At 62.7% G+C, this 25,740-nt stretch overlaps 12 protein-coding genes across 12 annotated transcripts; 6 read left to right on the forward strand and 6 right to left on the reverse strand.

Annotated features, from left to right (window-relative positions):
- Positions 1–68: 68 nt before the first annotated feature.
- MICPUN_55612 (hypothetical protein) lies at positions 69–1,634 on the forward strand (the record flags this gene model as incomplete). The annotated part of the gene is made up of 1 exon (XM_002507351.1): positions 69–1,634. The coding sequence occupies one exon, from the start codon at positions 69–71 to the stop codon at positions 1,632–1,634; it is 1,566 nt and encodes a 521-aa protein (XP_002507397.1).
- A 50-nt stretch (positions 1,635–1,684) lies between these two features.
- MICPUN_113581 (hypothetical protein) lies at positions 1,685–2,941 on the reverse strand. Its single transcript, XM_002507730.1, has one exon. The coding sequence runs from the start codon at positions 2,672–2,674 to the stop codon at positions 1,736–1,738; it is 939 nt and encodes a 312-aa protein (XP_002507776.1). The 5' UTR covers positions 2,675–2,941; the 3' UTR covers positions 1,685–1,735.
- A 151-nt stretch (positions 2,942–3,092) lies between these two features.
- On the forward strand, positions 3,093–4,135 carry MICPUN_107633 (hypothetical protein). The gene has a single exon (XM_002507352.1). The coding sequence runs from the start codon at positions 3,281–3,283 to the stop codon at positions 4,031–4,033; it is 753 nt and encodes a 250-aa protein (XP_002507398.1). The 5' UTR covers positions 3,093–3,280; the 3' UTR covers positions 4,034–4,135.
- A 217-nt stretch (positions 4,136–4,352) lies between these two features.
- MICPUN_55615 (hypothetical protein) lies at positions 4,353–5,207 on the forward strand (the record flags this gene model as incomplete). Its single annotated transcript, XM_002507353.1, has 1 exon — positions 4,353–5,207. One exon carries the CDS (start codon positions 4,353–4,355, stop codon positions 5,205–5,207), a length of 855 nt encoding a protein of 284 aa, XP_002507399.1.
- Positions 5,208–5,346: 139 nt separating this feature from the next.
- On the reverse strand, positions 5,347–6,147 carry MICPUN_55616 (predicted protein; the record flags this gene model as incomplete). Its single annotated transcript, XM_002507731.1, has 1 exon — positions 5,347–6,147. The coding sequence occupies one exon, from the start codon at positions 6,145–6,147 to the stop codon at positions 5,347–5,349; it is 801 nt and encodes a 266-aa protein (XP_002507777.1).
- A 276-nt stretch (positions 6,148–6,423) lies between these two features.
- Positions 6,424–10,049, reverse strand: MICPUN_55617 (hypothetical protein; the record flags this gene model as incomplete). The annotated part of the gene is made up of 2 exons (XM_002507732.1): positions 6,424–9,019; positions 9,084–10,049. The coding sequence occupies 2 exons, from the start codon at positions 10,047–10,049 to the stop codon at positions 6,515–6,517; spliced, it is 3,471 nt and encodes a 1,156-aa protein (XP_002507778.1). The 3' UTR covers positions 6,424–6,514.
- A 350-nt stretch (positions 10,050–10,399) lies between these two features.
- Positions 10,400–11,174, forward strand: MICPUN_55618 (hypothetical protein). Its single transcript, XM_002507354.1, has 3 exons — positions 10,400–10,456; positions 10,588–10,697; positions 10,822–11,174. Exons 1-3 carry the CDS (start codon positions 10,414–10,416, stop codon positions 11,065–11,067), a joined length of 399 nt encoding a protein of 132 aa, XP_002507400.1. The 5' UTR covers positions 10,400–10,413; the 3' UTR covers positions 11,068–11,174.
- On the reverse strand, positions 11,092–17,210 carry MICPUN_113588 (hypothetical protein; the record flags this gene model as incomplete). Its single annotated transcript, XM_002507733.1, has 2 exons — positions 11,092–11,736; positions 11,865–17,210. The coding sequence occupies 2 exons, from the start codon at positions 17,208–17,210 to the stop codon at positions 11,158–11,160; spliced, it is 5,925 nt and encodes a 1,974-aa protein (XP_002507779.1). The 3' UTR covers positions 11,092–11,157.
- A 1,204-nt stretch (positions 17,211–18,414) lies between these two features.
- On the reverse strand, positions 18,415–18,915 carry MICPUN_71845 (predicted protein; the record flags this gene model as incomplete). The annotated part of the gene is made up of 1 exon (XM_002507734.1): positions 18,415–18,915. A coding segment is annotated over one exon (501 nt), but the record flags the coding sequence as incomplete, so codon positions are not given.
- A 1,362-nt stretch (positions 18,916–20,277) lies between these two features.
- Positions 20,278–21,264, forward strand: MICPUN_67842 (predicted protein; the record flags this gene model as incomplete). Its single annotated transcript, XM_002507355.1, has 1 exon — positions 20,278–21,264. A coding segment is annotated over one exon (987 nt), but the record flags the coding sequence as incomplete, so codon positions are not given.
- A 254-nt stretch (positions 21,265–21,518) lies between these two features.
- Positions 21,519–22,079, reverse strand: MICPUN_55622 (predicted protein; the record flags this gene model as incomplete). Its single annotated transcript, XM_002507735.1, has 1 exon — positions 21,519–22,079. One exon carries the CDS (start codon positions 22,077–22,079, stop codon positions 21,519–21,521), a length of 561 nt encoding a protein of 186 aa, XP_002507781.1.
- A 335-nt stretch (positions 22,080–22,414) lies between these two features.
- PPDK (hypothetical protein) lies at positions 22,415–25,156 on the forward strand (the record flags this gene model as incomplete). Its single annotated transcript, XM_002507356.1, has 1 exon — positions 22,415–25,156. One exon carries the CDS (start codon positions 22,415–22,417, stop codon positions 25,154–25,156), a length of 2,742 nt encoding a protein of 913 aa, XP_002507402.1.
- Positions 25,157–25,740: the final 584 nt, after the last annotated feature.

Consider the following 25,740-nt stretch of genomic DNA (forward strand, 5'->3'; position numbering starts at 1 on the left):
CGTCGAGAAGAAATCTCGGGGCACACATGCACGAGCGCGCGGTCCACTCCACGATTGCCGCCGCACCCATGGCCGACGACGACGGCTCGCTCGAAGAGCTGACGTGCCCCATCACGAACGAGGTCTTCCTCGATCCGGTGCTGTGCGTCGGAGACGGCATGACGTACGAACGCGTCGCCGCGGAACGTTGGTTCAAGGCGCACAGCACGTCCCCAATGACGGGGGAGCAGCTGGACGTGCCCGGGGGCGTGACGCTCGTCGATAACCACGTCGTTCGTAAGCAGGCCGCCGCGCTGCTCGAACGTCGGCCGGACCTGAAGCCGATCGGGATGTGGCACGCGGGTGACGCGGTCGATGACGGCGCCGCCGCGGAGGAACCCTCGGCTCCACCGCTATCGTCGTCATCGTTCGGAGAGCCGGCTGCGTCGTCGTCGTCGCATCTTTCATCCTCCGACGCCTTTGCGCCTCCCACGAGTCAGTCCGCCATCCTCACCGGCTCGCACCGCGGCGGCATGCGCGCGTTCACGCTCACCAACCGCGCGTACGCCTGCCCCGAGCGCGACGCTCGATGGGAGAACGTGGGCGTGGCGTCGGGTGCCGCGTTCGTCGCGGCGAGCGCCGACGGCTCGCTGCTCATGTCCGGGGCGCAAAACTCGTCCGCGGTGTCCATGTGGCGCCCGGCGAGGCACGTCGGCGAGCCCACGCCCGCGCCCGTCGCCGCCAGGCTCCGCGATTGGTCCCTATGCGGCGCGGTGGACCCGCGCGGCGAGTGGTGCGCCGCCGCGGGCCGCGGGAAGAAGCTCGAGCTCTGGCGGGTTTCCATCCCCGAGGGTCCCGGAGTCTCCGCCGTCTCAATCACAGCCGCCGACGCGGCGGAGGCGGACGGCGACGCGCCTTGGCACAAGGATTTCGTGACGTGCATGACCAACCTGGGGTTTGACGGTGCCAAGCTGGTGTACGGCGGGGACGACTGGAGACTGCGGACGTGGGACATCGGCGCCAAGCGGGGCGGCGCGGGCGGCGTCGTCGGCGAGTGCAGCGCGGGCGTAACGAGCGTAGTGTCTTCGAAAGACGGGAACGTGATCGTCGCCGGAACGGACGACGGCGAGACGCACGCGTTCGACACGCGCGCGGGCCCCGACCCGGTGTTCTCCACGTTCAAAAACCTGACGCGTGATCGGGTGGTGGACACGCCGGACGTCGCTCAGAGGCACGGGCCGGTGACGTGCGTCGCCGTCGCCGAGGATGGCCGATCGTGGGCGGCGAGTGGCGCGGGCGAGGGCGTGAAGCTGTACGAGCCCAGGATGTCCTGGCGGGAGACTGTTTGCGCGGATGGCGGAGACGCGTCCGTCGGGTTGCGATGCACGGCGATGGCGCCGCCGCGGGGCGTGTCGCCGTCGTGCCTGGCGATCGCGACGGAGGACGGAACCGTCGCCGCGTTCGACGTCGCGAGCGCCGCGTCGGGCCTGACGATCGAGAGGAAATTCACGATTCAGCCGCCGGGGGCGCCGAAGGTGACGTCGCTGTGCGCATTCGCGCCGACGCCGCTGGCGCCGGCGGTTCGTCGGGGGGCGAATGCGGGCGGCGGCGGGCAGCCGCGCGCGCGGTCGTGGTTCCGCACCATCTTTGGCTAGATTCTAGACGCGCGAACGCGTGAAGCCGCGCCGCGAGCTCCGAAACTCGGCACTTTGAACCAACGCGTGTATTAGTATTACTGAGAAGGTATTAGTACGTACTAGACTACGGTAGTCGTGACACTCGACGCGCACAGGTCACCGAGCACGCGTCTCTTCGGTCCTAGCCCGAGCGTCGTGTAACCGCGTCCGTAGAGCCACACTCTCACGGCGATGTTCACAGGAGTGGCGAGCGCCCAGCCCCATAACAATGAAACAAACCACCAGCCTATGGTCTTTTCGTCTGCGAGCTCGCCACTCTGGATTTCAGATATGGTAATAATAAGAAAGAACAAGCAAAAAAATGCCAATGGAATCGACAGCAACCTTCCAATCTTGAAGTTGGCACAACTGAGACGAGAAATTAAACACAAAACCACATCCACAAACCCAACGATCGCGGCGATCATGATGGATGACTGGAGGGCGATCACTTCCTTCTCGTCCTCGGGTTTTTCGTTGTAACCATCGTCGTTTCTCTTTTCCTGGGTTGACGCGGACCATTGGGCTGTAAAGTGAAGTGCAACATAAATAGTGATGAACAACACCAGGAGACGATCAGGCCGCCGAAGAGTATCATTACGTTTTACAAACACCAGCCTTAGCAACTCATGCCGCATGCAAATGTAGTATGCGAATCTCTCTATGTACGGCGCCAGAACCGGTTCATCAGGAGGCTCTTGCCAGTGATCCGCGTTTGTGTCCCAGGTGCAGGGACTGAATACTCTCCAAGGGCTGCTCCAATTAGCGGGATACGGGACTTGCGACTCCTCCTCAGAAACATACCGTGGAGACGGTCCGGGCTGAGCCCCGGGGTTCAACGGAGCCGGCATCATCACGGGCGGTGGCGGCAGTTGAAACTGAAACTGCATGGTCGTCTGGCACCGGGGACAAGCAAACATCGCCACGCCCGGCGGTGGCTGGATATTTGAACGACAACCGGGACACACGAACACCGGCAGCATCTGCCCGACTGCGTGTCGGGCGTCGGGAGGCCACATCTGCGAGCCCGGTACTGGTCCCAGGGATGATTTTGTTGTCCAGCAGGGAAATTTAGACGACTCTGGAAAGTCACTGAAAGTTCCACCAAGATGCAGCCCCCGCGACGCGCGACCAAACTTGTACGCCGGATCCCCGCCGTCCGTGCGAGTCAGACGCCTGGTTTCGAGAAGGTCGTCCGAGACTGTGCCTTCTCTGCGCAAACCGATTTTCAGCCGATTCCGTTGGGGTCGACGCAGGGGAGTCCCGCGCCCCAGGCCAAATGCGCGCGTTAGTTGTGACTCGTCGTGTCAAGGCACGCGAATCGAACGCATCGGAATTCTGTGTTGCGCCCCCAGCCATGCCAGCTGCCCAGCCAGAGGATCTCCGCATAAAACCAAATAACACTTGGACGACCGTGCGCGAGGGTTCGTACACTGAGTCCGCGCGCGCCCGCTGAGGACCGACGCCGCCGAAACGAGCATGCCCTTCCGCGCGTACGCAGACTCGAACGCGGCGTGACCGAGGTCCACGCGTCAGAACACCCCTGGGCGCGAGGAGAGAGGACGCGCTCACGGTGAGCACCCCAAAGATAGTCTAGCCACTGCCGAAGGGACGCGGCCCGCGCCATGTCCCAACTCACGCTGGCGTGGGCGGTGAACCAGTCCAGACGGGTGTTCAGGGCGAAGAAGAAGCAGGTGCACCCCGAGGACGTGTCGTCCGCGGGCACCGACGGAGGCGGGTCGTCGTACCACGGGTCCCCCGCGAAGAGCCGAGGCGTCGGGATTGGCAATCAGGGGCGCGCCAAGAAGCCCGGGTGCCTCGGGGCGCTCATGGCGCTCATGGGGTTCGGCCGAGGGGGGTCCAAGGTGAGAGCCGCCGCGAGGCAGATGAGGCGAAGGCGCGCGGGCGACCCAAACAACCGACCGCCGGGCTCGCCGGGCTTCGGCCCTCCCGCGTCGCCGCTGAGCCGCGGCGGACTCCTCTCGAGCGGGGGCTCTTCTTCGCGGAGCGTTTTTAAGTCGCCGGTGTCGCCTTCGCCGATGCCGCGGCCCGAGCTGGACATCGCTGGACATCGACCTCGCAGCACCGGCGGGCTCGACGGGCGCGCGGCGAGCAGGGGACAGAGCGCGGAGCACCTGGAGGGCGGCATGGGGTACCGGGACGCGGATGAGTTCTCGATTGGCGCGACGAATTCTCGAGAATTCTCGACGAACGTCCGAAGGTCGCGGTTGGGTCCCGCCGCGCCGCCTCCGTCCATCGCGAGCGGGTTCGAGGAGCTCGACGAGACGCTCGTGGACGATGATGATTCGGCGCCGCGGATCGGGACGCCGGGACGGGCCACGTCCATGGGAAACGCGTCGTGGACCCAACCGGGCTAATCGAGATAGTCATCGTAGCAGCGAAAACGGTAGTCTACCTTCGTACCTTCGCAGGACAGATACAGTAGGTTGGATATCATAACACAGTAGACCATACATCTTAAACATACATCTTACACACTGAACGTTCGCGCGCTTACTTGCCGGCGGCGCGCTTCTTCCCGCCGAAGATGTTTCCGACGACGCCGGACATCGTCGGTGGAGACATCAGTAAAGCTGAGAGTGATAAAGTTGTCGTCTAAAAGCTGCCGGGAAAGATGTTTTTCAATCAAAGTTCTCCACCCCCTCAGCCATGCATCCACCCCCTCAGCCCCCGAGCATGACGAGAGAGGAGGGCGGTGGCGTCTCGGCCACGAAGACGGCGGGCAAGAGGACGGGCGATGCGCCGCGGGTGCGGTTGCCGCTCATCCATTACAACCCGATCGTTGCAAAGATCCTTCCAAAGAACCCTTACAGAGGGTACCTTCCTTTCAGCCCGGCGCTTCAAGACGTCAGAAACGTTCCGGAGCTCGCCGCTCGGGGCGTCACGCAGGAGATGTATGCGCGCATCTTCGTTCACGCCCTCGCGCACGTCCCGGGATTCCAGCTGAAGGATGACGATAGGTATTGTATGACTTTGGATCTAGAAGGACTTCGCCAATGCTGCACTTGCATGTTCTGTCCCCCCTGCTTTGCCCTGGGCCTGTGCCAAGCGTACATGAATGAGACTCGCATGCAAGCAGTGTATGAAAGGGAACTTCGCGCTTGGCAGGAGAACGCCACCGCGCAGCTGCGCACCGTCATCCCCGGCGCCGTCGTGAAGACGCAGGAGCGTATCGAGTGTGATTTAGTCATGCATGAATACGTTGAGCAGGGCAAGACGAGGGTGTCCGAAAACTTCATGCCGAGAATCGCCGAACGGGTCGTCACTATCGCCCTGACCCCGGCGGAAGGTTTGCTGCTGCAAGACGAGCCTCACCTCACCGGCGAAACTGATCGCGCCGGCAACTGTTGTCCATGCGGGATCAGTTTCTCGTTATTAGAATGCCACAGATTCCCTAACGGTGCAGTCAAGATCGGAGGGATTTTGTCATGTTGTTGTTGGGTCACGGTCAAGCCTGGCGCGCCGGAGGGCATGGACTACTACGAGTGGAGCAATGATAAACGATGCGCCACGGCGTTGAGGCAGATGTAAAACGCCGTTCACAACGTGTGTAACTGCAGTTTGGGATATTTTAATTATAGTATACACTAGCGACCTCCTTCCTTGCTAAAGAGCTTTTGAATGAGCTCCTCGTGCGTGCCTTGGCCGATGCGGAGTTGGTCTTGAAACCCTACACCGGATTGGCGTTGATGGGCGTTGCAGCGGCTTTTGCACGCCCGCCCCGAAATAAGCAGAAATCTTCGAACGGCCCAAACCCGAGGTCGAACGTGTCTCCGGGCTTGAGATCGACTGGGAAGGGATCGTCTGAGCCGATCCTGGTCGTTGGTTCAGATTTCATCTCGTGCTTTTCACTTTCAGCCGGGCACCCTCCAAAATCTCCGTTGATCTCCCAAAACGATCCCAACTTGACAGGATCCTCGTCGCGAACCTTCCGTAGGCGACGCCATTCAAGAGCTTGGGTCAGGCACCAGGTTTGTCCCGGGACGATCGTGGCCAGGAGTGCAAGGCTGAGGTTACCCATTAAGATGAGCACGTTTCCCAGGATACACCTCAGAAACAAAAGCATGATGAAACCACCGAAAAAAAGGAAGGCGATGACCGTGACTATTGCCCGTTCCTCTGCATTCAATTCCTTCTTCTCCCGCGGTTGCCCTCGGATCGGCATCTTGATTCGGTTCCCGAAGGGAAGGGTGCAACAGCACCCTTCATCAAATATCGGCAATGAACCTCGTCGACTGAAAGGATGCCACAAATTGTCGATGAGGCAGGGAACGAAGCACGCGCCGACAAGGGCGTTGAGTTGCGATCCCCCGAAACGTGCCTTGTCCAAGGATCGCGCACGAACGCGAAGTTCCGTGTTCCAGTGCGCTGGCACAACTCTTTCGGCCCCATTGTTTGGCTTTTCGATTCTTTCTTCCTCCCAATAAACGAGGGAGTCGACGGATGTCACTTCGAAGGTGCGCCACGGCATGTTTGCGCGTCACGTCCGTGTGCGGAGTTGCGAGGGTCTCGAGCTCGCGCGTCCCCAGAGCTGAAGTCTGACTTAGACGACGATTTATTTTCCTTCGTCCCTTCTCATAGCACTACGAAGGTACCTTCGAAATTCCTTCGAGCCCAAACGCGTCGAGGTGGCAGAATCTGGGACGGTGCTATCTACAATCCGTATCGCGCGCAAGGATGGCCGCTCTCGCGCCGAAAATCGGGGCGTTCCCTTCGAAGGTACCTTCGAAGGTGGGACGGACACAGTACGGGATAGTAGGTTGGATATCATAACACAGTAGTAGTAGGGAACAAATCATACATACATTCAGTCGTCGGTGACGCGCGCGTCGGATAGATCAGACGAGGTTCTTGAGCTTGGCGTACATTTCGTCGACGGTCGCCTTGGCGTCGCCCAGCACCATGTTCGTGTTCTCGTTGAAGAACAGCGGGTTGTCCACGTCGGCGTAACCGCCGGCTAAGGACCGTTTCAGCACCAGCACCTTGTGCGATCTCCACACCTGGATCACCGGCATGCCCGCGAGTTCGCTGTCGGGGTCCATCACCGCGGCGGGGTTCACGGTGTCGTTGGCGCCCACGACTAAACTCACGTCGAACCGACCCTCGTCGCCCTCAATCTCCTCCATCTCTTTCACGATGTCGTACGGCACGCCAGCCTCGGCGAGCAGGACGTTGAGCTGGCCGGGCATGCGACCGGCGACGGGGTGAACCGCGACGACGACTTCTTTGCCCGCGTCCCTCAGCATCTTGATCAGATCCGCCATCGCGTACTGCGCCTTGGAGACGGCGAGGCCGTAGCCGGGGACGATCAAAACCGTCTTGGCGTCGAACAAGTCTTTCGCCGCCGTCTCGGAATCGCTCACGATGCACTCGCCCCTCTCCGCGTCGCACAGCATCGCGCCCCCAACCCCAACGCCGGGTTTTTTAGCTCCCTTGAGCGTTCCCTTGATGCCGAGCAGGACGCCGACGATGGATCGGTTCATCGCGACGCACATGATTTGCGACAAGATGGCGCCGGATGCCCCGATGAGCGCGCCGACGACGGTGAGCAGTTGCGAGCCGAGGACGAAACCCTCGGCGCACAGCGCCCAGCCGGACGACGAGTTGAGCACGGTGATGACCACCGGGGTGTCGCCGCCGCCCACGGCGAGGGTGGCGTGCGCGCCGAGGAAAGCGCCGAACGCCGCCACTCCGTAAAGCGCACAGCTGGCGTCGCCGACGGCGCCCAAAGTTGCCGCAGTAAAGAAGACTTTGCCGCAGTAGAGGGCACCGAGTAACGCCGCGGTGTTCCACGCGCTCTTACCGGGCAGCGACACCTCCTTGCTCGGGACGAGGCCCTGCAGCTTGGCGAACGCGACGATCGAGCCGGTGAACGTGACGGCTCCGATGAGCACGCCGAACCACGCGGCGCCGAGGTGCGCGGCTCCGGTAGCCGCCGGGTGCGACATGTACGCGGCGATGGACGTGATCGTGGCGGCCAAACCGACCAAGGAGTGAAAGGCGGCGACGAGCTGGGGCAAATCCGTGATGGCGCACCTCGCGGCGATGACGAGGCCGCACACGCCGCCCGCGCCCAGCGCCAACGCCGCTTGCGACAGCAGCCCCGAGCTCGCGGTGGCGAGCCGAGGTCCCGCGGTGGCCGCCAGGCCGAGCGCCACGCCGGCGCCGCCCAAAGCGTTTCCCGTCCGCGCGGAAGCCTGCGACGACAGCATGGATATCGCGCCGATGCAGCACAACGCGGACGCGAGGGCTATCGTCTCGTGCAGCGCGCCCGTGGCGACCCCGGCGGCGGCGTTTGGAAGGTAATACGCCATGGTAATAGCCACCGGGACCATCAACAGTTTGGAGTAACTCGGCGGGTCGTCCGGTCGCTTGAACATGTCCAGCATGCGTCCGGTCATGAGGAACCCGCCCGCGATGTTCACGGCGGACATGGCGACCGCGGCGGCGGCGAACGTGGCGGCGGTACCGGCCGGTGCCAGCCCCCCCCGCATAAGCTCCAGCGCCCCGACGGCGGTCATGCCGGAGATGGCGTTGGTGACGGACATGAGGGGCGAATGGAGCGCCGCGGTGACGCCGGTGACGGCGAAGTACCCCACGATGCACGCGAGCGAGAACGTGCTGACGATGGAGACAGCCTCGGCGGGCGGACCCGCGGCGCCGATGACGCACATCAGCGCGAGGAACGTTCCGAAGATTAATGCCGATTTGGCATCCCCGAGCCACGCGGGCGGCGGGCGAGCGTCTTCGTTTTGGTCGGTGGAACCCTCGGCACCTTGGTCGGCACCCTCGGCACCCGAAAGGTCGGATTGACCCTTGGCGACGATGTTGTTCTGATTCTGATTGGAGTTGGGCTTTGCCGGCGGCGGGGGCGGCGGGAACATAACCTGGAAGTCCTGGGTCACGAGCGCGCCGCGAACGGCTTCGTCGTCGTGCCTAATCTCGAACCGCCCCTGCTTGGAGTCGCCCATGGAGAGGATAAAGTTGGCGACGTTGTTGCCGAACAACGTGGAGGACTGCGCCGCGCACCGCCCCGGAAGATCCGTGTACCCGATGCAGGTGACGCCGTTCTTGGTGCGAACCACCTTGCCGGGTTCGGTTGTCTCGACGTTACCGCCAGCCTCGGCGGCGAGGTCCACGGTGACCGATCCCGGTCGCATCTTCTCCACCATCTCCTTCTTGATGAGCTTGGGCGCCGGTCGGCCGGGTATCAACGCCGTGGTCACCACGATGTCGCACTCCTCGCACTGTTGAGCGAACAACGCCATCTCGGCGGCGATGAACTCCGGGGACATCTCCTTGGCGTAACCCCCGTCGCCGTCGCCGGATTCGTCGATTGAAACCTGTTAAAAAAAACCACGTCATCAGCCTAATTGCCCATATATACGAAAATGAAAATAAACTCACCTCCAAAAATTCCGCGCCCATGGACTCCACCTGCTCCCTGGCGGCGGCGCGAACGTCGAAGGCGCGGACGATGGCGCCCATGTTCTTGGCGGTCTGGATCGCCGCCAGGCCTGCGACCCCCGCGCCCACCACGAGCACCTTGGCGGGTGGAACGTTACCGGCCATCGTGAACTGGCCGGCGAAGAAACGAGGAAACGCATTCGCCGCCTCGACGATTGCGCGGTAGCCGGAGATGTTGGCCATGGACGAGAGCGTGTCGAACGCCTGCGCGCGGGAGATGGTCCTCGGGACGCAGTCCAAACCGAACGTCGTCACGCCCCGGGCCCGTAACGATTCGACCAACGCCTCGTCCTGCCTCGGGTAGATGTTTGAAAACAAGATCTGGCCGTCCGAGAGTTTGCTCTGCTCGGCACGCGACGGGGGCCGGATCTTGGCGACGACGGTGGTGTCCTTCCACGCGTCGTTGACGATTGAGCACCCTTCCTTGACGTAGTCGTCGTCTGAGTACTCGGATTCGATGCCCGCGCCCTTCTCCACGACCACCTTGAACCCCGCCTTGACGAGCTTGCCGCACGTCTCGGGCGCCATCGCGACGCGGCGCTCTCCTTTGGTGGACTCCTTGGGGATGCCCACGGTCATCGTCTCGTACGCTCGGCCGGGGAGGATCGCCGGTTCATCAGGCGCGGCGATCGCCTTGAAGGATACGCTGCCGGTCCTGCCACCGCGGAAGGTGGCGTACCCGGGTCGCGCGCCGCGTCCGTCGACGGCGACGACCGCGACGGAGGACCGAACTGCAGGCGACGGGAGTCCGTGTTTGCGGATTGGAGGTGTCTTTCCTCTGCTGGCGAACAACTGGCGGGATCTTCGCGCGGGAAGGAACCAGGCGCGCGGGTGGGCGGCGCGCGGTGCGACGCGCCCGGCGGCCCATGACGGCGCCGAAAAAGTCACGGCGACCTGCGCTGACATCGTTGCCGAGCGCGTGCGAAGAGATGACCGGTTGGCGCGAAGAGCCCCCGCTCGGGTTCGCGCGCCTTTTCGCGAAACTTCCTCGTCAGCATTCCACGAGTGATGATTTCAGGACATTTCATTGGTTGTTCCAAATCCAGCTGGCGTTGGGATCGGCATAAAATCGATTTATTTAACGGTTCGGGCCGGCATTTTCGGGGGCTCGATTTGCGTGGGGGACAAAACTGCCACGAAACCGCCAGGAAAAACCGCCAAAAAGGGAATCAATACTCATAACGTTATTCGGGGGGGTCGGGAGATCTGACCTCTCATCACTCATAAGTACTCACGCACCGCTCACTTCAACGCACCTCCTTCCTAAAAAATGCCGGTCTCCCCCGCTCAAGCGTTCGCCCTCGCCAACGGCGGTACGTCGACATCTTCCCATCCACGCGTTCGAACGCCATCCACGGTCGAGGTGCACGGCGCGGGGGAATCAACTCGTCGTCAACAAAGACGATCGCTGACGCGATATCCTTTTCCCTCCCGCGCGTCATAGGCAACTTCGCGTCTTGCCTCACGCTCCCGCGCGAGCAGACCCTGCAGATCTTCTGCACCGACGAATACCGCACGGGCAAGGGCAAGGTCAACGAAGAAGCCGAAGTCGCGGTACGTCCCAATGCCTCCCTTCCGACGCATCACGGAACCAACCGCGGCGCCATCTTTTTCCCGACTCGTGTCACACGTCTTCTTTGATACTAATTGAACACACTCTCGACGCCGCGCTTCTCAGTGGCGTTTCATGGGCACCACGGGCATCGTCGCGTGCACCGCCGCCGTGCTCGCGGACAAGGCGTGCGGCGCGGAGGACAAGAAGAAGCTCAACGGCGCCCTCGCCGCGACGTCGTTCATCAACGCCGGCTTCTTCGCCACGAACATCACCATGAAGAATGACGTCAAGCCCGCGATGCGCGCGCTGAACATCGCCACCAACCTGGGCATCGGCGCATATGCGCTCAAGGAGGCGCTCGGCAAGTGAACAGCCGGACGAAGATACGAAGAGGATTCACCACGTACATCTCATCGGCCAGAGGAGAAAAAATAGACTACCTAAAAATTTAATTTTCCCTCAGAGAACCTCCACCAGCTCCACGAGGTCGCCCCAGTTTGCACCCGCGCTCACCTTGACCGGCAGTGGCACGGTGAACCCAAACTCATCACCCGCGCGTTCCATGATGGCTCGAACCGCCCTCGCCGCCTCGACCACCCGCGACGCGTCAACCTCGAACAGGAGCTCGTCGTGAATCTGGAGCACGGGCGTCGCGAGCGAAGGGTCCAGCTCGTCGAACACCGCAATCATGGCGCGCTTCACCACGTCCGCGGCGGACCCCTGACACGCCGTGTTCACCGCCCGCCGCTCGTCTGCGCTCCTGTCCAACCTGAACCGCCGTTTCGCATCCTCGCATCCAGTGGCGGTCAAAGCCGCGTCGGGTGCCAGCGACGAAAGAATTCTTCGCCGGCCGCAAATCGTCTCCACGCTCGGCGGCGACGCTCGCGATGCCGTCTCGATCAATTTCTTCCGCCACCTCTCCACGCCGGGGACGGACGCTTTGAACGCCTCGATCTGAACCCGCGCCTCGGACTCGGTCACGCCCATCTCCTGCGCGAACCGAGCTGGCCCGGAGCCGTACAGCACGCCGTACGCGAGCTGCCATTGTTTTTGGGAGGGGGCGACTGGTCGTCAGTCCCTTTTCTTTTCGTTTTAGTTCGGGTGGTGGAAAGAAAGTGGGAATAATATCGGGTGACTGGGAAATCGGGCGACTGCCCATCACTCACCTGCTTAGCCACGGCTCTGTCGGCGTCGGACACCTTTCCCACCTCGACGCCCCGCCATCGCGACGCGAGGAACCTAAACGGATCCGCGTCTGGGTGGTGCGGCGGCGCGCCCTCGTGGTTAAACGCCCGCACCAAACCCTCGTCGCCGGACATGTGCGCCATCACCCTGAGCTCCAGCTGGCGGTAATCCGCGGAGAGGAGGACGGCGCCGGGGGGCGCGACGAACGCGTTTCGAACGGAGAGCGTCTCCTCGGATCCAACCTCGGTGCCGGGGCTCGGCTCGCGCGTTTTGTGCGCTTTAGCGGAGCCCTCCGGTGCGATTATCCCCGGTCTTCCGTCGTACGCGTCAGCCATGCGAAACGTCCTCGGCTTGGGCACCGTCTGCAGGTTAGGTTCCTCCATGGCGAGCCGACCGGTTTCCGTGTTTGTCTGGTGGATGGCGCCGCGAAGTCTCGTGATTTTCCCTCGCGAAGAGTTTCCTTCGTCGCGCCGCGCGCCCCCCAACGCGAGCTCCACCATCTCGTCAGCCATCGCCACGCACCTCGACAGCGTCCTGTGCTCCAGCACCAGCGCCGGCAGGTCGCTCTGGTCCTTGAGCGCCGCGAGAACCTCCGCGTTGGCGCGAAGACGTCGACGACCGTTCCCGCACTGCACCACGGCGCACGGCGGCGGCGGTAATTTGAGATTTTCAAAGAGCACCCTCGCGACGTCCGCCGACGACGCCAAACTGAACGCGGGCTCGGCGCCGGGAACCTGCTTCGATACCAACGCGTCAGCCTCGCGCTCAATCTCGCGCAGCCGCCGGTTCGCCTGCCTCATCTGCCTGCACAGGACGCTCGGGTCGAACGCCACGCCGGTCGCCTCCATCTGGGCCAGCGCGGGGACCAGTCGCATCTCCGCGTCCCTCAGCACGTCGCCGAGTTTCGCGTCTGAAGAAACGTTTTGGTTTTTGGTTTTTGGATTAACCAAAACATTAACCGACCCGAACCGCGGAACGATCGCGGCGACGTCAGCGGCGAGGCACGCGGCGGCGGTCAGGGCGGCGGACGCGGCGGACGCGTGCGATCGGCTCGTGCGCGTCCGGCCGAGGGTCCACCTCGCGGCTGCGCGAACCGAAGCCGCGTCCACGCCGTCGGAAAATCCGTGGTAAAATCTCAGAATCGTCTCCGCCAGGCTCTTCTTGACGGAGGATGAATTCTTGGTGAGCTCCTCGCCGATTTTCGCCCAACCGACGGTCACGGCGCAGGCGAGATCGGCGGCGTCCGGGCGGAGGAGCCAGCCCGCGACGCGAACGTCCACGACCTCGCCTCCGACGACGCCAATCGAGTTTAGGCGATTCCCGAAAGACAAAGCCGCCGTGGATAATAACGAAGGATTCGCCGCCGCTCGGTCCGCGGCGCCCATCGCGCGGAGCTGAGGCTTGAGATCCACCGTCGCCTTCCTCGCGCCCGTCGTCTCCCTCAGCACATCGCGCACGACGCTCCACGGCCACCCGCGCGGTTGGTGCCCTTCCTTCTCCGCACACAAGGAGTGTGGCGTTTCAACATTTGTCGTCGTCGCGTTCCCGAGCGGTTGTTGTGACGCAGCTGTACACACACCGTGCACGACGGGGACGTAAAACGTCGCGAGCGGGTTGGACGCGAAGCAGAGCGCGATGCCGTCCGGGGGCGACGCGTCCGACGCGTGCCCTTCCTCCGCCGCCCCCTTCCCGGGCTGGAACACGAAGGCGTAGTGACTCTCTTTCCGCCACCGGTCCAACAGCGACGCCAACGCTCGAGGACGCCGGACCACCACGCAGCCCCTTGATGCGTCCACGTCGAGACTCGAATCGCCCTCCTCTGTCATCGGTTCACCGTCGGTAGTTAAAGCTTCACCGTCGGCTCCGATGAGAGATTTCTCCCCGGCGTTTTCCTTGTCTGCATCAAAACTCTCGATGGGCGCGAGATTCTCGAGCTCTCGGAGCTTAGCCTCGCTCTCCTCCCTCGTCGCCCTTCGCTGCTCCTCGCACAGCTGTCTCGCGCCGCGAAGGATGGCGTCGGCGGCCCTGCCCGGCGCGCGTTCGAACGGACCCCTGGAGCGAAGAATCTTCACGAGGTCCTCGCGGCTCAGCGCGGCGATCGCCTCGGGGGTTCGTACGCCGTGGTTATACAGCGTCCTCGCTCGCGACGCGCCGATTTGCGGTATGTGCGTGAGGCACAGTATCTCCTCCCTGGCGCCCGCGGTGATCCTGTCCTGAAGCCTGGCGACCAGCACCTCCATGTCGCCCCAGCCCATGGGTCCGCACACCGACGCAACCTGCCCCGCGTACCTACCCGCGCTCTCCTGCAGCGAAAGCAGCCTGGCGCTCGTCTTGAGTCCAAACGACGCGACGATGGTGGCGTGGTCAACTTCAGACACCAAATCCTTCAGAGCCAGCGCGTGGAGAAACCGGAGGCACACGCGGCGCTGATTCCCGTGCTCCGGCGTGACGTCTTTTCGCCCCAGCCTCAGCCTGCCTTCGACGTAATCGGCTTTGATGCCCACGGCGTTGGCCACGCGACTCTCGTGCTCGCTGAGGCTCTCGTAAATTTTAATGAAACTCACCTCGTCGAGCGAGCACGTCTCCGGCGTTCGCGGCCTGTTTGTTGCGCCCTTGTTGGTCTCATTCGGCCCCCCTTGGGTGGCGTCCCGTCCTACACAGACGGGCGGCTCGGGTTCGACGCAGAGGAAGAGTAAGTGCAGGTCAGACTCCAGTATGAGCCTGCGCCTCGCGAGTTTCACGTCGTTCACCACGCGAACCGCCGCGTCCGGGGTGAGGTGCGCGGCGGCGGCGGCGCGACCCAACGCGGTGGGCTCCCATCTGAACGCGTGTTGGTCCCAAACCGTGAACCCGCCGTGTGCCAGCCACGCCAGCGCCGCCGTCGCGTCCGCCGCCACCACGTCCTGAAAATCGTTCAACGCCGCGAGCAGCGTCCGAGCGACGTATCGACGAATCTCCCGCGGGGTGTTGGCCAAGCCGCACGCCACGGCGTCGAGCATCACGCGTCGCATACCCTCCTTGGCGATCCTAGAGCTCAACGCGTCGCCGGAGGATACGAGCCTTCGACCGAGTTCCCTCGCCACCGCCGCCCGATCCCTCGTTTGAGCGCCGTTTGAGGGTCCCACCATGATCGAGCGCCAGTCAATCTCGTTCGGCTTGGGCGCGATGACGAACGCCTCGCCCAGCGTCGCGAACCCGGCCCTGCCGGCGCGACCCACCATCTGCTGAAGGTCCCTGGATCCGATGAGCGCGTGACCTTTGTTGCCCTTGCGGTACTGGTACGCGCCGTGGATGACGACCCTGGACGCTGGCAGGTTCACGCCGGTGGCCATCGTCGTGGTGCAGCAGATGACCTGGATCGAGTTCTCGCGGAAACCCCGCTCGACGAGCGTTCGCGCCTCCGGGTGGAGTCCCGCGTGGTGCCAAGCCACTCCCACCGCCGCGCAATCCGCAAGCGTCTTGTTCATCTGCATAGATTCACCCCGATTCACCATTGATGAGTCGCTCCGATGTACAGTAGGTTCGTCCCCGGTGACCCTCCGGATGTCCTGCACGAGCGACGCGAGCGGTGCGTTCGTCTCCGTATCCGCGCCGGGAACCCGCAGCCTCTGCGACAGCGCCCTGGCCACGAGCTCGCACTGAAACCTGGCGGCGCAGAAGACGATGACGCCGCCTCCGCCCCGGCGCACCGTCTCGCTCGCCAACGCCTCAACCGCGTCCAGCTCGGTACAACCCGCATCGGCGGGCGTAGACGACGTGGAAGGCACCGAGTGGTTCAACGCCGAAGGGTTTATGCACAGATCCCTCGCGCCGCCCGCGTCGAGCGGGTCGTCGTGCGCGTCGAGAAACTCGATAGCTTCCCTCTCCGGCACCGGGTACGCGCGAGCGCCGACCACGACGTGGGAACGAAGGGGCACGGGTCGAAAGTCAGTCTCAAACAGCGCCGCGTCGCCGAGCCATCGGGCCAGCGCGTCCAGGTTGGGCAGTGTCGCGCTCATGCCGATGACTTGCAGCGGCGACGGGGCGGATCCCGTGGGGTCCCGTTCGGAGCTCGCGCCGCTCAGCGGACTCGCGAGGTATATATCATTCTCGCGAGGTTTACCGTCGTCTTCGCCTTTGCCTGCGCCGCGGGCTCCAACCTCTAGATGGGACCCTGAATACTCGTACGAACTCGCGTCAACGCCGTCTGATGACGACTCGGCCGCGGCGTGCATCAACTTGGTCAACATGAGCTCCACGGTGCTCCCGCGGCTGACGTCCTGGACCATGTGCAGCTCGTCCACCACCACGCACGCCAGCTCGTGAATCCGATCCTCCGCGACGAGCCGGGTGACGAGATCGTTAGCCTTCTCCGGGGTGGCGACGATGAGACCCCCCGCGCCTCCCCGCGGGGGCAGGGCGCCGCGTTGACCGCCGAAACACGATCGCACCTCGATCCCGAGCGGCTTGAGCATCCGAGTCAGCTCCGTCGATCGCTCCTGGCAGAGCGACACGAACGGCAGGACCATCAGCGCCATCGCCGCGCCGCCGTCGCAGCCGCCGGCGATTAAGCGACGGACGACGAGGAGGTCGGACACGAGGGACTTGCCGCCGCTCGTGGGTGCGCAGTACACCAGGTTGCGCGTGTGCGCCATCACCCCGGGCATCGCGAGGCATTCAGCCTGCCACGGGTAGAGCCTCGAGATCTTCTTCTCCGCGCGGAGGTAATCTACGAGCGCGGTTGGCAGCGCGAGAGAGTCGAGTTCGACGGTCACCGCGGGCGGCGTCGTCGGAAGACGCGCGGATGCGGTCGAGGATGTGTGCGCGCTGTGCGCCGTCCTCGCCGCGGGACCTTTCGCGCGCTGCGAGGGCGTCGGCCGCGCGGGCGGAGGAGGTTCCGAGCGGCGTTGACCTCCGAGTCCCCCTCCTCCCCCGGAGGCGAACGATAGATTCCTCGGCGCGGGCGGGCGTTCGGGCGACGTCGCCTCGGTCTCCGTCGGCGCATCGAGACGCCGCCGCTTGTTATCGAGGTACAGCCGCTCCGCCTCCATTGCCCCCTCTTCCCACGACGCGGACGCAGGCGACGAGCCGACCCCATCGTTTGTGAAATCGGGGGGTGCCAACAAGGTGGCTGGGGTGCCACGAATCTTCCCGGGCGGATCCGAGGTCCGCCCCCGCTTTCCCTTAGCCGCCGAGGTATCGACGGTCGCATCCAGCGTGTCGACCCCCGCGGCACCCTCCCCGGGAGGAGGCCTGGGCTTCACCGCCCGCCACGCCTCCGCGCCGCCACTCATGCGCCTCTCGCTATGAGTGTCGTCAACGTGTCCAAGAAAAGTCTCGGCAAACATCGGGATCAACAACGACAACGACGACACCTTTACCGGTGACAGCAAGACCTTTTGATCGGTGATTTGATTGGGAGCATGAAAGTTGACCGACGATTACTTTCAAAAATGATCGATATCGACCGAGAATCGTAAACTCAATCAAAACAGGCAGTTGTGCCGTCGCAGCAAGGAGAAAGGACCGCTGATGTTCACATCATGCCGCTTTATTACAAACGTTTTACGTTCTTTCGTACATTCGCATTACCAATCGTCAAGGCTAACTCCCACTCTTTCGCCTCTTTCGCCTTCTTCTTCACCCAGTTCGGTAGTTAAACTAAGAGAGTCGGGGCTGGACTCGCATAAAGAGACTTCCAAGATCGGGGACAAAATCATTCATGGGAATCCGAATCCGCACCGGCTCATCGGCCCTCTCCGAGCCGCCGTCAGCCGCGTAACTGTGCGCATTCGCCACCGGGATGGCCTCCAGGGGCTCGGAATCGCCCGGTCGCGCGTCTTGATGACCGGTGTCGTTTTTTCTCATCTTCGCCGCCGTCGCCATCGACCGGATGCAGCAGTCGTTGTCCGCGGGCGCGAAGATCTTAGTCGCTCTGGCGTTCGACGGCGTGTGAGTGCTTCCCGGGATGCTCTCGTCCAGCTGCACCTGGTACGGCGCGAATTGACCCTCCGGCCACGAGTAGTCGCGCCAGTAGAGTTGAAGCACCCGGCCCTTGAGCCACCTCGATTCGCCCGATTCCAACCGAACGTTGCACTCCACCCGGGTTCCAACCTTGAACCTGGGCATCTGAAATTTGACACCCTTGTCTTGCTCTATCCGCACACCCATGCGCTCCAGGATGCCCGGGATCTTCTTGAGCTTCGGGTTGTCCTTCAGGCGCAGCTCCGCGAGGCTAATCAAATTGCCGATTTCGGCGGGCAAGGAGGCGAGGTCGTTACCGGAGAGGTCGATGGAGGCGACGCATCCAAGCTTCCCGATGATTGGCGGGACGCCGCCGGTGAGTTTCATCTTCTTAAGGTCGAGCTTGCTCACGTCTCCGCGCGAAATCGTGACACCCCTCCACTTCATCGGAGGCTTGGAATCAACCCAGAGCTTTTTCAACGGGGGCCAGTGATTTCTCAGCGCTTGCAGCACCTCGAAATCGTTCGGGTGGCAACCGACGTCGCAGGACTCGTCGATGATTATGCTCGCACCCTCCCACTTGAGGAGCAAAACAGACTCCGGCAGGCTCGTAAGTCCAGCGTTATCAGAGAGGTCCATCTCTTCGAGCGATTCCAGGTCGCCGAGCTCCATGGGAATGTCGCGGATATCGTTGTCGGCCAGGTTGAGAAACTCGAGCGACGCGAGCTTTCCAAATTCCTTCGGGACTGTCGTCAGTTTGTTGCTCTGCAGGTTGAGAGCCTTGAGAGTGTCGGTGATCCGTGCGATGGAGGCGGGCACCGCGATTAAATTGTTCCAGCTAACGTCGAGATGCTCCAGCTGCGTCAAGTTTCCAATCTCGGCGGGCAACGTCTTCAACCCATTCTCGGAGATCAACAACGTTTTCAGCGACGCGAGCTGTCCAATCGCCTTCGGGAGAGTCTTCAGGATGTTCCCCGTCAGCACGAGCCTTCTCAAAGAGACGCACGCGCCAATCTCCTTTGGTACGCTGCTGATCAAGTTGCCCTGGAGGTCCAAAGTCTCCATCGCGGTGAACGCGCCGATAACCTTGGGAACGGCCCCGTGCACTCCGCTGTTCTCGAGGTCCAGTTCCATGACGCGGCCGTCTTCAAACGACACGCCTTCCCACTCGCTAACGTCCTGCTGATGCACGCAGTCCTTGGAGGGCCAGTGATGAATTTTGTCGGAGTCTATCCGCGCCAGCTTGTGCAGCGCGTCGAGATCTTCCGGTCGAACACCCTTGAACCCGCCGGCGGGGCCGAGCTCGCGCGAATCCCAACCCTCCGGCGTTCTTTGCGGATGGCGCTGGAGCCACGCCTCGACGCACCTGCGCGCGACCCAGTTGACGACCGTGCGCGTGTTGTACAGCGGCGTGCGCGTTACCGGGTCCGTGATGGGCGTGCCGCGCGTTGGTTGCGCGGCTCGAGCCTGTCTGAAGTGCGACCTGATGGCTTTTCGCTCGTACGTCTGCCCAGACTCCACGACGAGCGCGGGATCTCGGAACAGGACGCGAGTGATGGGGCACATCAGCTCCTCCGGCTCGGCATCCTCCTCCTCGAGTTCGTCCTCCACGGCGACGGGGACGACGGCGGGTCGCTCGGAATCCTCCGCGTTCCCTCGGCGCCGCTTGGAGGACGACATCCTGGTGGGTGCCCGGCTTGATCTGCTGGACAGCGCAGGGATCTGGGGGGCGCTTTCAAAAGCTCAGATGCCGCGAGTGGCTCTCGTCGTTTGAGCGTAAGTTCCCGTGCGGGGTTCGTCCCGTGGCGCTTTCCAGACTGCCTCGCGCGGATCGATGGGTCGGGTGTTGAACCTGACCGCGTCGATGGCGCGCGTGGTGGCCTGTGACGTGCGCACTTTCTCCCGCCCCGCGAAATTCCTGTCAGTTGTCGCCTCCGAGACTCGGACTTTGAGACAATTATTGTTTCCCAGGTGACTGCGCTTCGGAGCTGCTCGCACCATCAGTGTACCGCCGCACGAGGGCTGGTCGGTGACGATTGGCGCCGGGGCGACCCGCGTCTGGACGTCATGGGGGCACGCAGGGAGATCGCCAAGCGACGGACGGTCTTCCGCTGCTTCGTCGTCTCCGTCGCGGCTCTCTGCGTCGTCCTGCTCGTGATGCAGGCGAGAGAAAGGGCGCTCACGTCGTTCGCCAGGGAGCACGAGAAAGAGAACCGGGAGTGGGCGAAGCGGTGGGTGCCGCAGGACGACCTCGACGACCAGTACCCGTCCGTGCACAGGCATCGAGCGACGCACGGGGGGCACGCACCTCGAAAGGCGGGAGCGGCCGTGGGCCAATTTGCATCGGACGACTCGTTAATCCTCGGAGGGACGCGGTCTACGGCGATTAGAAACAGAGCATCGTCGGATGTGACGCTGCCGACGCAGACGGGCGCGGAACACGACACGCTCAAGGTGATGATCAGCACGACCACCGCAGATTCCCCGGGTAAGATCCTCGACTGGATGAGGTACCACAGGCTGCTGGGGGTGGAACACTTCTTTCTCTTTGTTGAGGGCAAGGCGGCGCGGAAAAAGTCGGTGGAGCGGCTGGTCGCGTTCCCGGGCGTGACGGTGTGGGAACCCAGCGCGGAGCTGGACGAGTTACGGGGTAAGTCGCGGGCGTGGAAAGAGGACTGGCTCGGCAACTTCTTCGAGAAGCCGTGCAACAACGAGCTCTTCGTGCGACAGTCGCTCAACATGGAAATCGCAATCGCTCAGGCGCTCGCCGAGGGACTGGACTGGCACGTGCACATCGACGTGGACGAGCTGCTGTGGCCGGGCGGGGAGAAACACCTGAGCATGAAGACTTTCCTCGGCGAGGTTCACCCGACGATCGACAACGTCGTCTTCGCAAACTACGAAGCGTGCCCCGAGACGGACGCCGTGCGAGACCCGTTCCGCGAGGTGACGCTGTTTAAAAGAAATTTCGAACACGTCGTCAAGCGAACGTACATGCAGTTCTACAAAGCCGTGACGGGCGCCAACCCGAACTATTTCCTAACGTACGCCAATGGCAAGTCAGCTGCTCGGGTCGCGCCCGGGTTACGGTCCAACGGAGCCCACAGGTTTAGCAACTACGACAAGACGCCGACGGAGGCGTGGGCGGCGGAGGCGGCGGTGTTGCACTACACGTACACCACGTTCGACGACATAAAAGCCAGGAAAGGCCGGTGCGAGTGCGAGAAGGATGAGGAGAGTCTCAAGAAGTGCTTCATCCTGGACTTTGACCGGGTGTTGTACGTTAAGTGGGACGAGATGAACGAGGACGAGATGCGCGACTTTTACAACAAACGGGTGGTATGGCGCGATCAAGGGTTGAAGAAACGGTTGCTGGCCAACGGGCTGTTCACTCGGATCTACGCGCCGCAGATCATCATGGATGGGATACGGAGGACGTTCGGCGAGCCCGCGGGTGGGATATCGTCGAGCGGCTAGTACGTGTAATTTGACGCGTGATAAATAGAGCCCCAGCCAGCTGTGTAAACACGGGTTTGATCACTTCGGCCAACTCATCACGTCGGATTACATCTCCCCGGCTACGCTCCCGACCCGAGGTCGGCGGCGACCATCCACTCGGTGATTTAACGGCGCAGTCTCTCGCACCGGGGGTTTATCATAACGTCTCCTGAAAGACTTTTGCCCGTCATTCATCACCCGCGGTCGTCCGTGACGCCGAGGACGCGACTCACCGCGTGGTGCACGGCGTCGACGGAAACCGTGTCGAGTTCGGAAGCCAGCTCACCTTGATCGTCCCAAATGAAGACGCAGGGTACTTCTTGGACCTTGAGCGACTCCGCGGCACATTTCGTCGCCTCGGAGTGGTCCATGTAAAGCGCGGCAAAGACTGCTTTGTCTTTGAAGTCGGTTGCTACCCTCAGGAAGCTGGTGGAAACCTGCGCTGTGCTCTTTCTGGGCTTTCCTTCCTTGCCGATGCTTCCAAGCTTGGCCACCTCGAGGACGGTTATCTTCGCTTCCTTCGACGCAGTCTTGACGAGCTCGTCGAGTTCGTGCTTGGAGGTGACTGTCGTGATGGTCTGAGTCTTCGCTCCCTGCTGGGAGCTATCGTCCGAGTAGGCCGAGGGCGAGGTCTTGGAGGTCTTGCGGGTTCGGAAATACGCGGGACGCGCGAACGCGCCGCGCACGTGCCTGTCCGCACGTGTCAAGGCGAGGCTCGCAACAGAGGCTGGTGCTGTCGATATCATCACGGACATGCGTCGACCGGGTGTGCTTGGCCCGCGAACGGCGTTCGTCGCGAACACTTCAAGAAAAACCCTCGGATCCGACAACTTGACTCTTCGTCGCAGAAGATAAGGAGGGTTGCCGACACACATCATAGCGGTCAACACGACTCGCTCCGCGTATCCATCCGCGCAAGATGTCGAGACCTCCCGCCGACCAGCCCAACGAGCCCAGGGGCGGATGCATGCCCATGTGGCAGCGCGGCGACTCCGCGCGCGGCCGCGCGGGGTCCAGTGCGAAGCGCCGTCCGATAGCCAAGTTTGCCTTTCGCTTCGGCTCCAAGGCTGACACAGACGGCGACGGCACCATGAAGCGAGAACTCGGTGGTAAGGGCGCGGGCCTCGCGGAGATGAGCCGCGTCGGCCTCGACGTACCCGCGGGGTTCACGCTGTCGACTAAATTGTGCGCACTGTACGCCGAGGCTGACAAGGAAGGCAAAGGCAGCCAGCTGCTGGAGAAGGCTGGGGCCGTGATGAAGGAGGTTGAGATGGGGGTCAAGTTCATCGAGAAGCAGATGCGCCGCCCGATCCCCCGCGGCTCATCCTCCAAGACCTCCAAGGACGGCGAGCTGCCGCTGCTCCTCTCCATCCGCTCCGGCGCGGCTGTGTCGATGCCCGGCATGATGGACACCGTGCTGAACCTCGGGTTGAACGACGTTATCGTCGAAGGGTTCTGCTCCTCGCCGACGACGTCCGAGGCTGAGCGCAGGTTTTGCCTCGACGCGTATCGCCGACTGCTCGACATGTTCGGCGACGTCGTGTTATCGATCCCGCGCGTGGACTTCGAGAGCGCCCTGACGGAGATGAAACGTGCTCGCGGCGTCGCGACCGACGCCGAGCTCACCGCTGACGATCTCCGCGAGCTCTGCGAGAAATACAAGCGGGTGTACGTTGATCGCGGTAAAACTTTTCCGTCTGACCCCGAGACGCAGCTCAGGAAGTCCATCGAGGCTGTGTTTGCGTCGTGGAAGAACCCGCGGGCGGTCAAGTACCGCGAGATCAACAAGGACTGCGCGGGTCTCGAGGGCACCGCCGTTAACGTCCAGGCGATGGTTTTCGGCAACCGCGACGACGACTCCTGCTCCGGAGTCCTCTTCACACGTGACCCGTCCACCGGCGAGAAGAAGCTCTACGGCGAGTACCTCGTCAACGCCCAGGGCGAAGACGTGGTGGCGGGCATTCGAACCCCGGAAAACATCGATCAGCTCGCGGTTCAGTTCCCGCGCTGCCACAAGACTCTGGTCGACTGGTGCGACCGGCTGGAAAACCACTTCTGGGACGTCATGGACATCGAGTTCACGGTCGAGTCCAACAAGCTCTGGATCCTCCAGTGCCGCTCGGGCAAGCGGATCGGCGCCGCCGCCGTCAAGATCGCCTGCGACATGGTCGACGAGGGGCTCATCACCGTTCCCCGCGCGGTTCTCATGGTCGAGCCGAGACACCTGGACCAGCTGCTGCGGCCGAGGTTCGACCCCGGGGACCTTGCTGGAGACGCGGACGTCGTCGCCAAAGGTTTGCCCGCGTCACCCGGCGCCGCGGTGGGAACCATCGTGTTCACCGCGGCCGACGCCGAAGCCGCCAAGAAGCGAGGAGTGGATTGCGTTCTGATCAGGGTCGAGACGAGCGCCGAGGACGTCGGAGGCATGCACGCGAGCTGCGGCATCCTCACGGCGAGAGGCGGGATGACGAGCCACGCGGCGGTGGTGGCTCGCGGCTGGGGTAAGCCCTGCGTCGTCGGTTGCGGGGACATGTTCGTCAACGAACGCGACAAGACGGTGCGGTTCCAGGGCTGCGACGCAAAGTTTAAAGAGGGCGACGCCATCTCGTTGGACGGCGACCGGGGTTTAGTGATTCGCGGCTCCAGAGCTCTGATCGCGTCAATCGCCGACAACGGCGACCTCGCGAGGGTCATGCGATGGACCGACGAGACCCGCCGCATCCAGGTTCTCGCCAACGCGGACACTCCAGCCGACGCGGCCATCGCACGCGCCAATGGTGCCGAGGGTATCGGGCTGGTACGCACCGAGCACCAGTTTTTCAGCTCGCCCGAGCGTCTTCGCGCGATGCGCTCGATGGTGCTCGCCTCGGACGACGCGGCCAGGACCGAGGCGTGCGACCGGATGTTGCCTTTCCAGCGCGAGGATTTCGAGGGTATCTTCACGGCGATGGCGGGCTTGTCCGTGTGCGTACGCCTGCTCGACCCGCCGTTGCACGAGTTTCTGCCCCCGAAAAAGAGCCAGGAGCTCGACAGGGTCGCCCGCGACGTGGCCTCAAACGCGGGCGAGAAGGACGTCGGCAAGATCCTCGCTCGAGCCGAGAGGATGCGAGAGGCGAACCCGATGCTGGGAATGCGCGGGTGCCGTCTCGGTATTCAGCACCCGTCGGTGACTGCGATGCAAAGCCGCGCCATCTTCGAAGCGGCCAAGGCGTGCGCGGACAAGGGAATACGGGTCAAGCCTCAGATCATGGTTCCCTTGGTCGCCACCGCGGCGGAGTTTTCGCATCAGGCGAACGTCATCCGCGACGTCCACGCCGAGGTGTTCGCCGGCGTCGAGGCTTTGCCGTTTGAAGTTGGCGTGATGGTCGAGACCCCTCGCGCGGCGCTCGTGGCGGACAAACTCGTCCGCGCGGGAGCTCAGTTTCTGAGTCTCGGCACGAACGACCTCACGCAGATGACGTTTGGCTTCAGCCGCGACGACGTCGGTCCGATTCTCAAGACGTACCGCGAGAACGGCATCCTGACGAATGATCCCTTCGAACGCATCGACGAGCTCGGCGTCGGTTTGCTCATCGAGAACTGCGCGATGATGGCCAGGGCGGCTGTTCGCGAGCTGAACGAGCAGTGGCAGGAGGACCAGTCCAAGCCCAAAGGCGACAAGACCAAGGTTAAGATTGGCGTGTGCGGGGAACACGGAGGGGACCCAGCAAGCGTTCGTTACTTCGCCTCCGACCGCGTCGCGCTCGATTACGTCAGCTGCAGCGCCCATCGCGTCATCGCGGCTCGGCTCGCGGCGGCCCAAGCGGCGGCGCGCGAGTTGGACGCACTTTGAAAACGAACCAAACGAACGATGAAATACGAGAGCGCCTCCCGTGCAGGATTGGCTCGACGTACGTGCGATAAAAAAATGACGGTGGACGAGTGATAGCTGCACTTCTCAGCGTAGGCATGTCGCGCGATAGGAGATTGTACGTAACACGACATCAACAATGCCACAGCGGTCGTCAAAAACCGGATGAACCCTCAACAAACCCCTCTTAAACCCCTGCGGTTTTGGGTTAGGGTTTAGGGTTTAGGGTTTAGGGTTTAGGGTTTAGGGTTTAGGGTTTAGGGTTTAGGGTTTAGGGTTTAGGGTTTAGGGTTTAGGGTTTAGGGTTTAGGGTTTAGGGTTTAGGGTTTAGGGTTTAGGGTTTAGGGTTTAGGGTTTAGGGTTTAGGGTTTAGGGTTTAGGGTTTAGGGTTTAGGGTTTAGGGTTTAGGGTTTAGGGTTTAGGGTTTAGGGTTTAGGGTTTAGGGTTTAGGGTTTAGGGTTTAGGGTTTAGGGTTTAGGGTTTAGGGTTTAGGGTTTAGGGTTTAGGGTTTAGGGTTTAGGGTTTAGGGTTTAGGGTTTAGGGTTTAGGGTTTAGGGTTTAGGGTT

The sequence above is a fragment of the Micromonas commoda genome, chromosome 1 (genome assembly GCF_000090985.2).
Source record: "Micromonas commoda chromosome 1, complete sequence".
Taxonomy (NCBI): domain Eukaryota; kingdom Viridiplantae; phylum Chlorophyta; class Mamiellophyceae; order Mamiellales; family Mamiellaceae; genus Micromonas; species Micromonas commoda.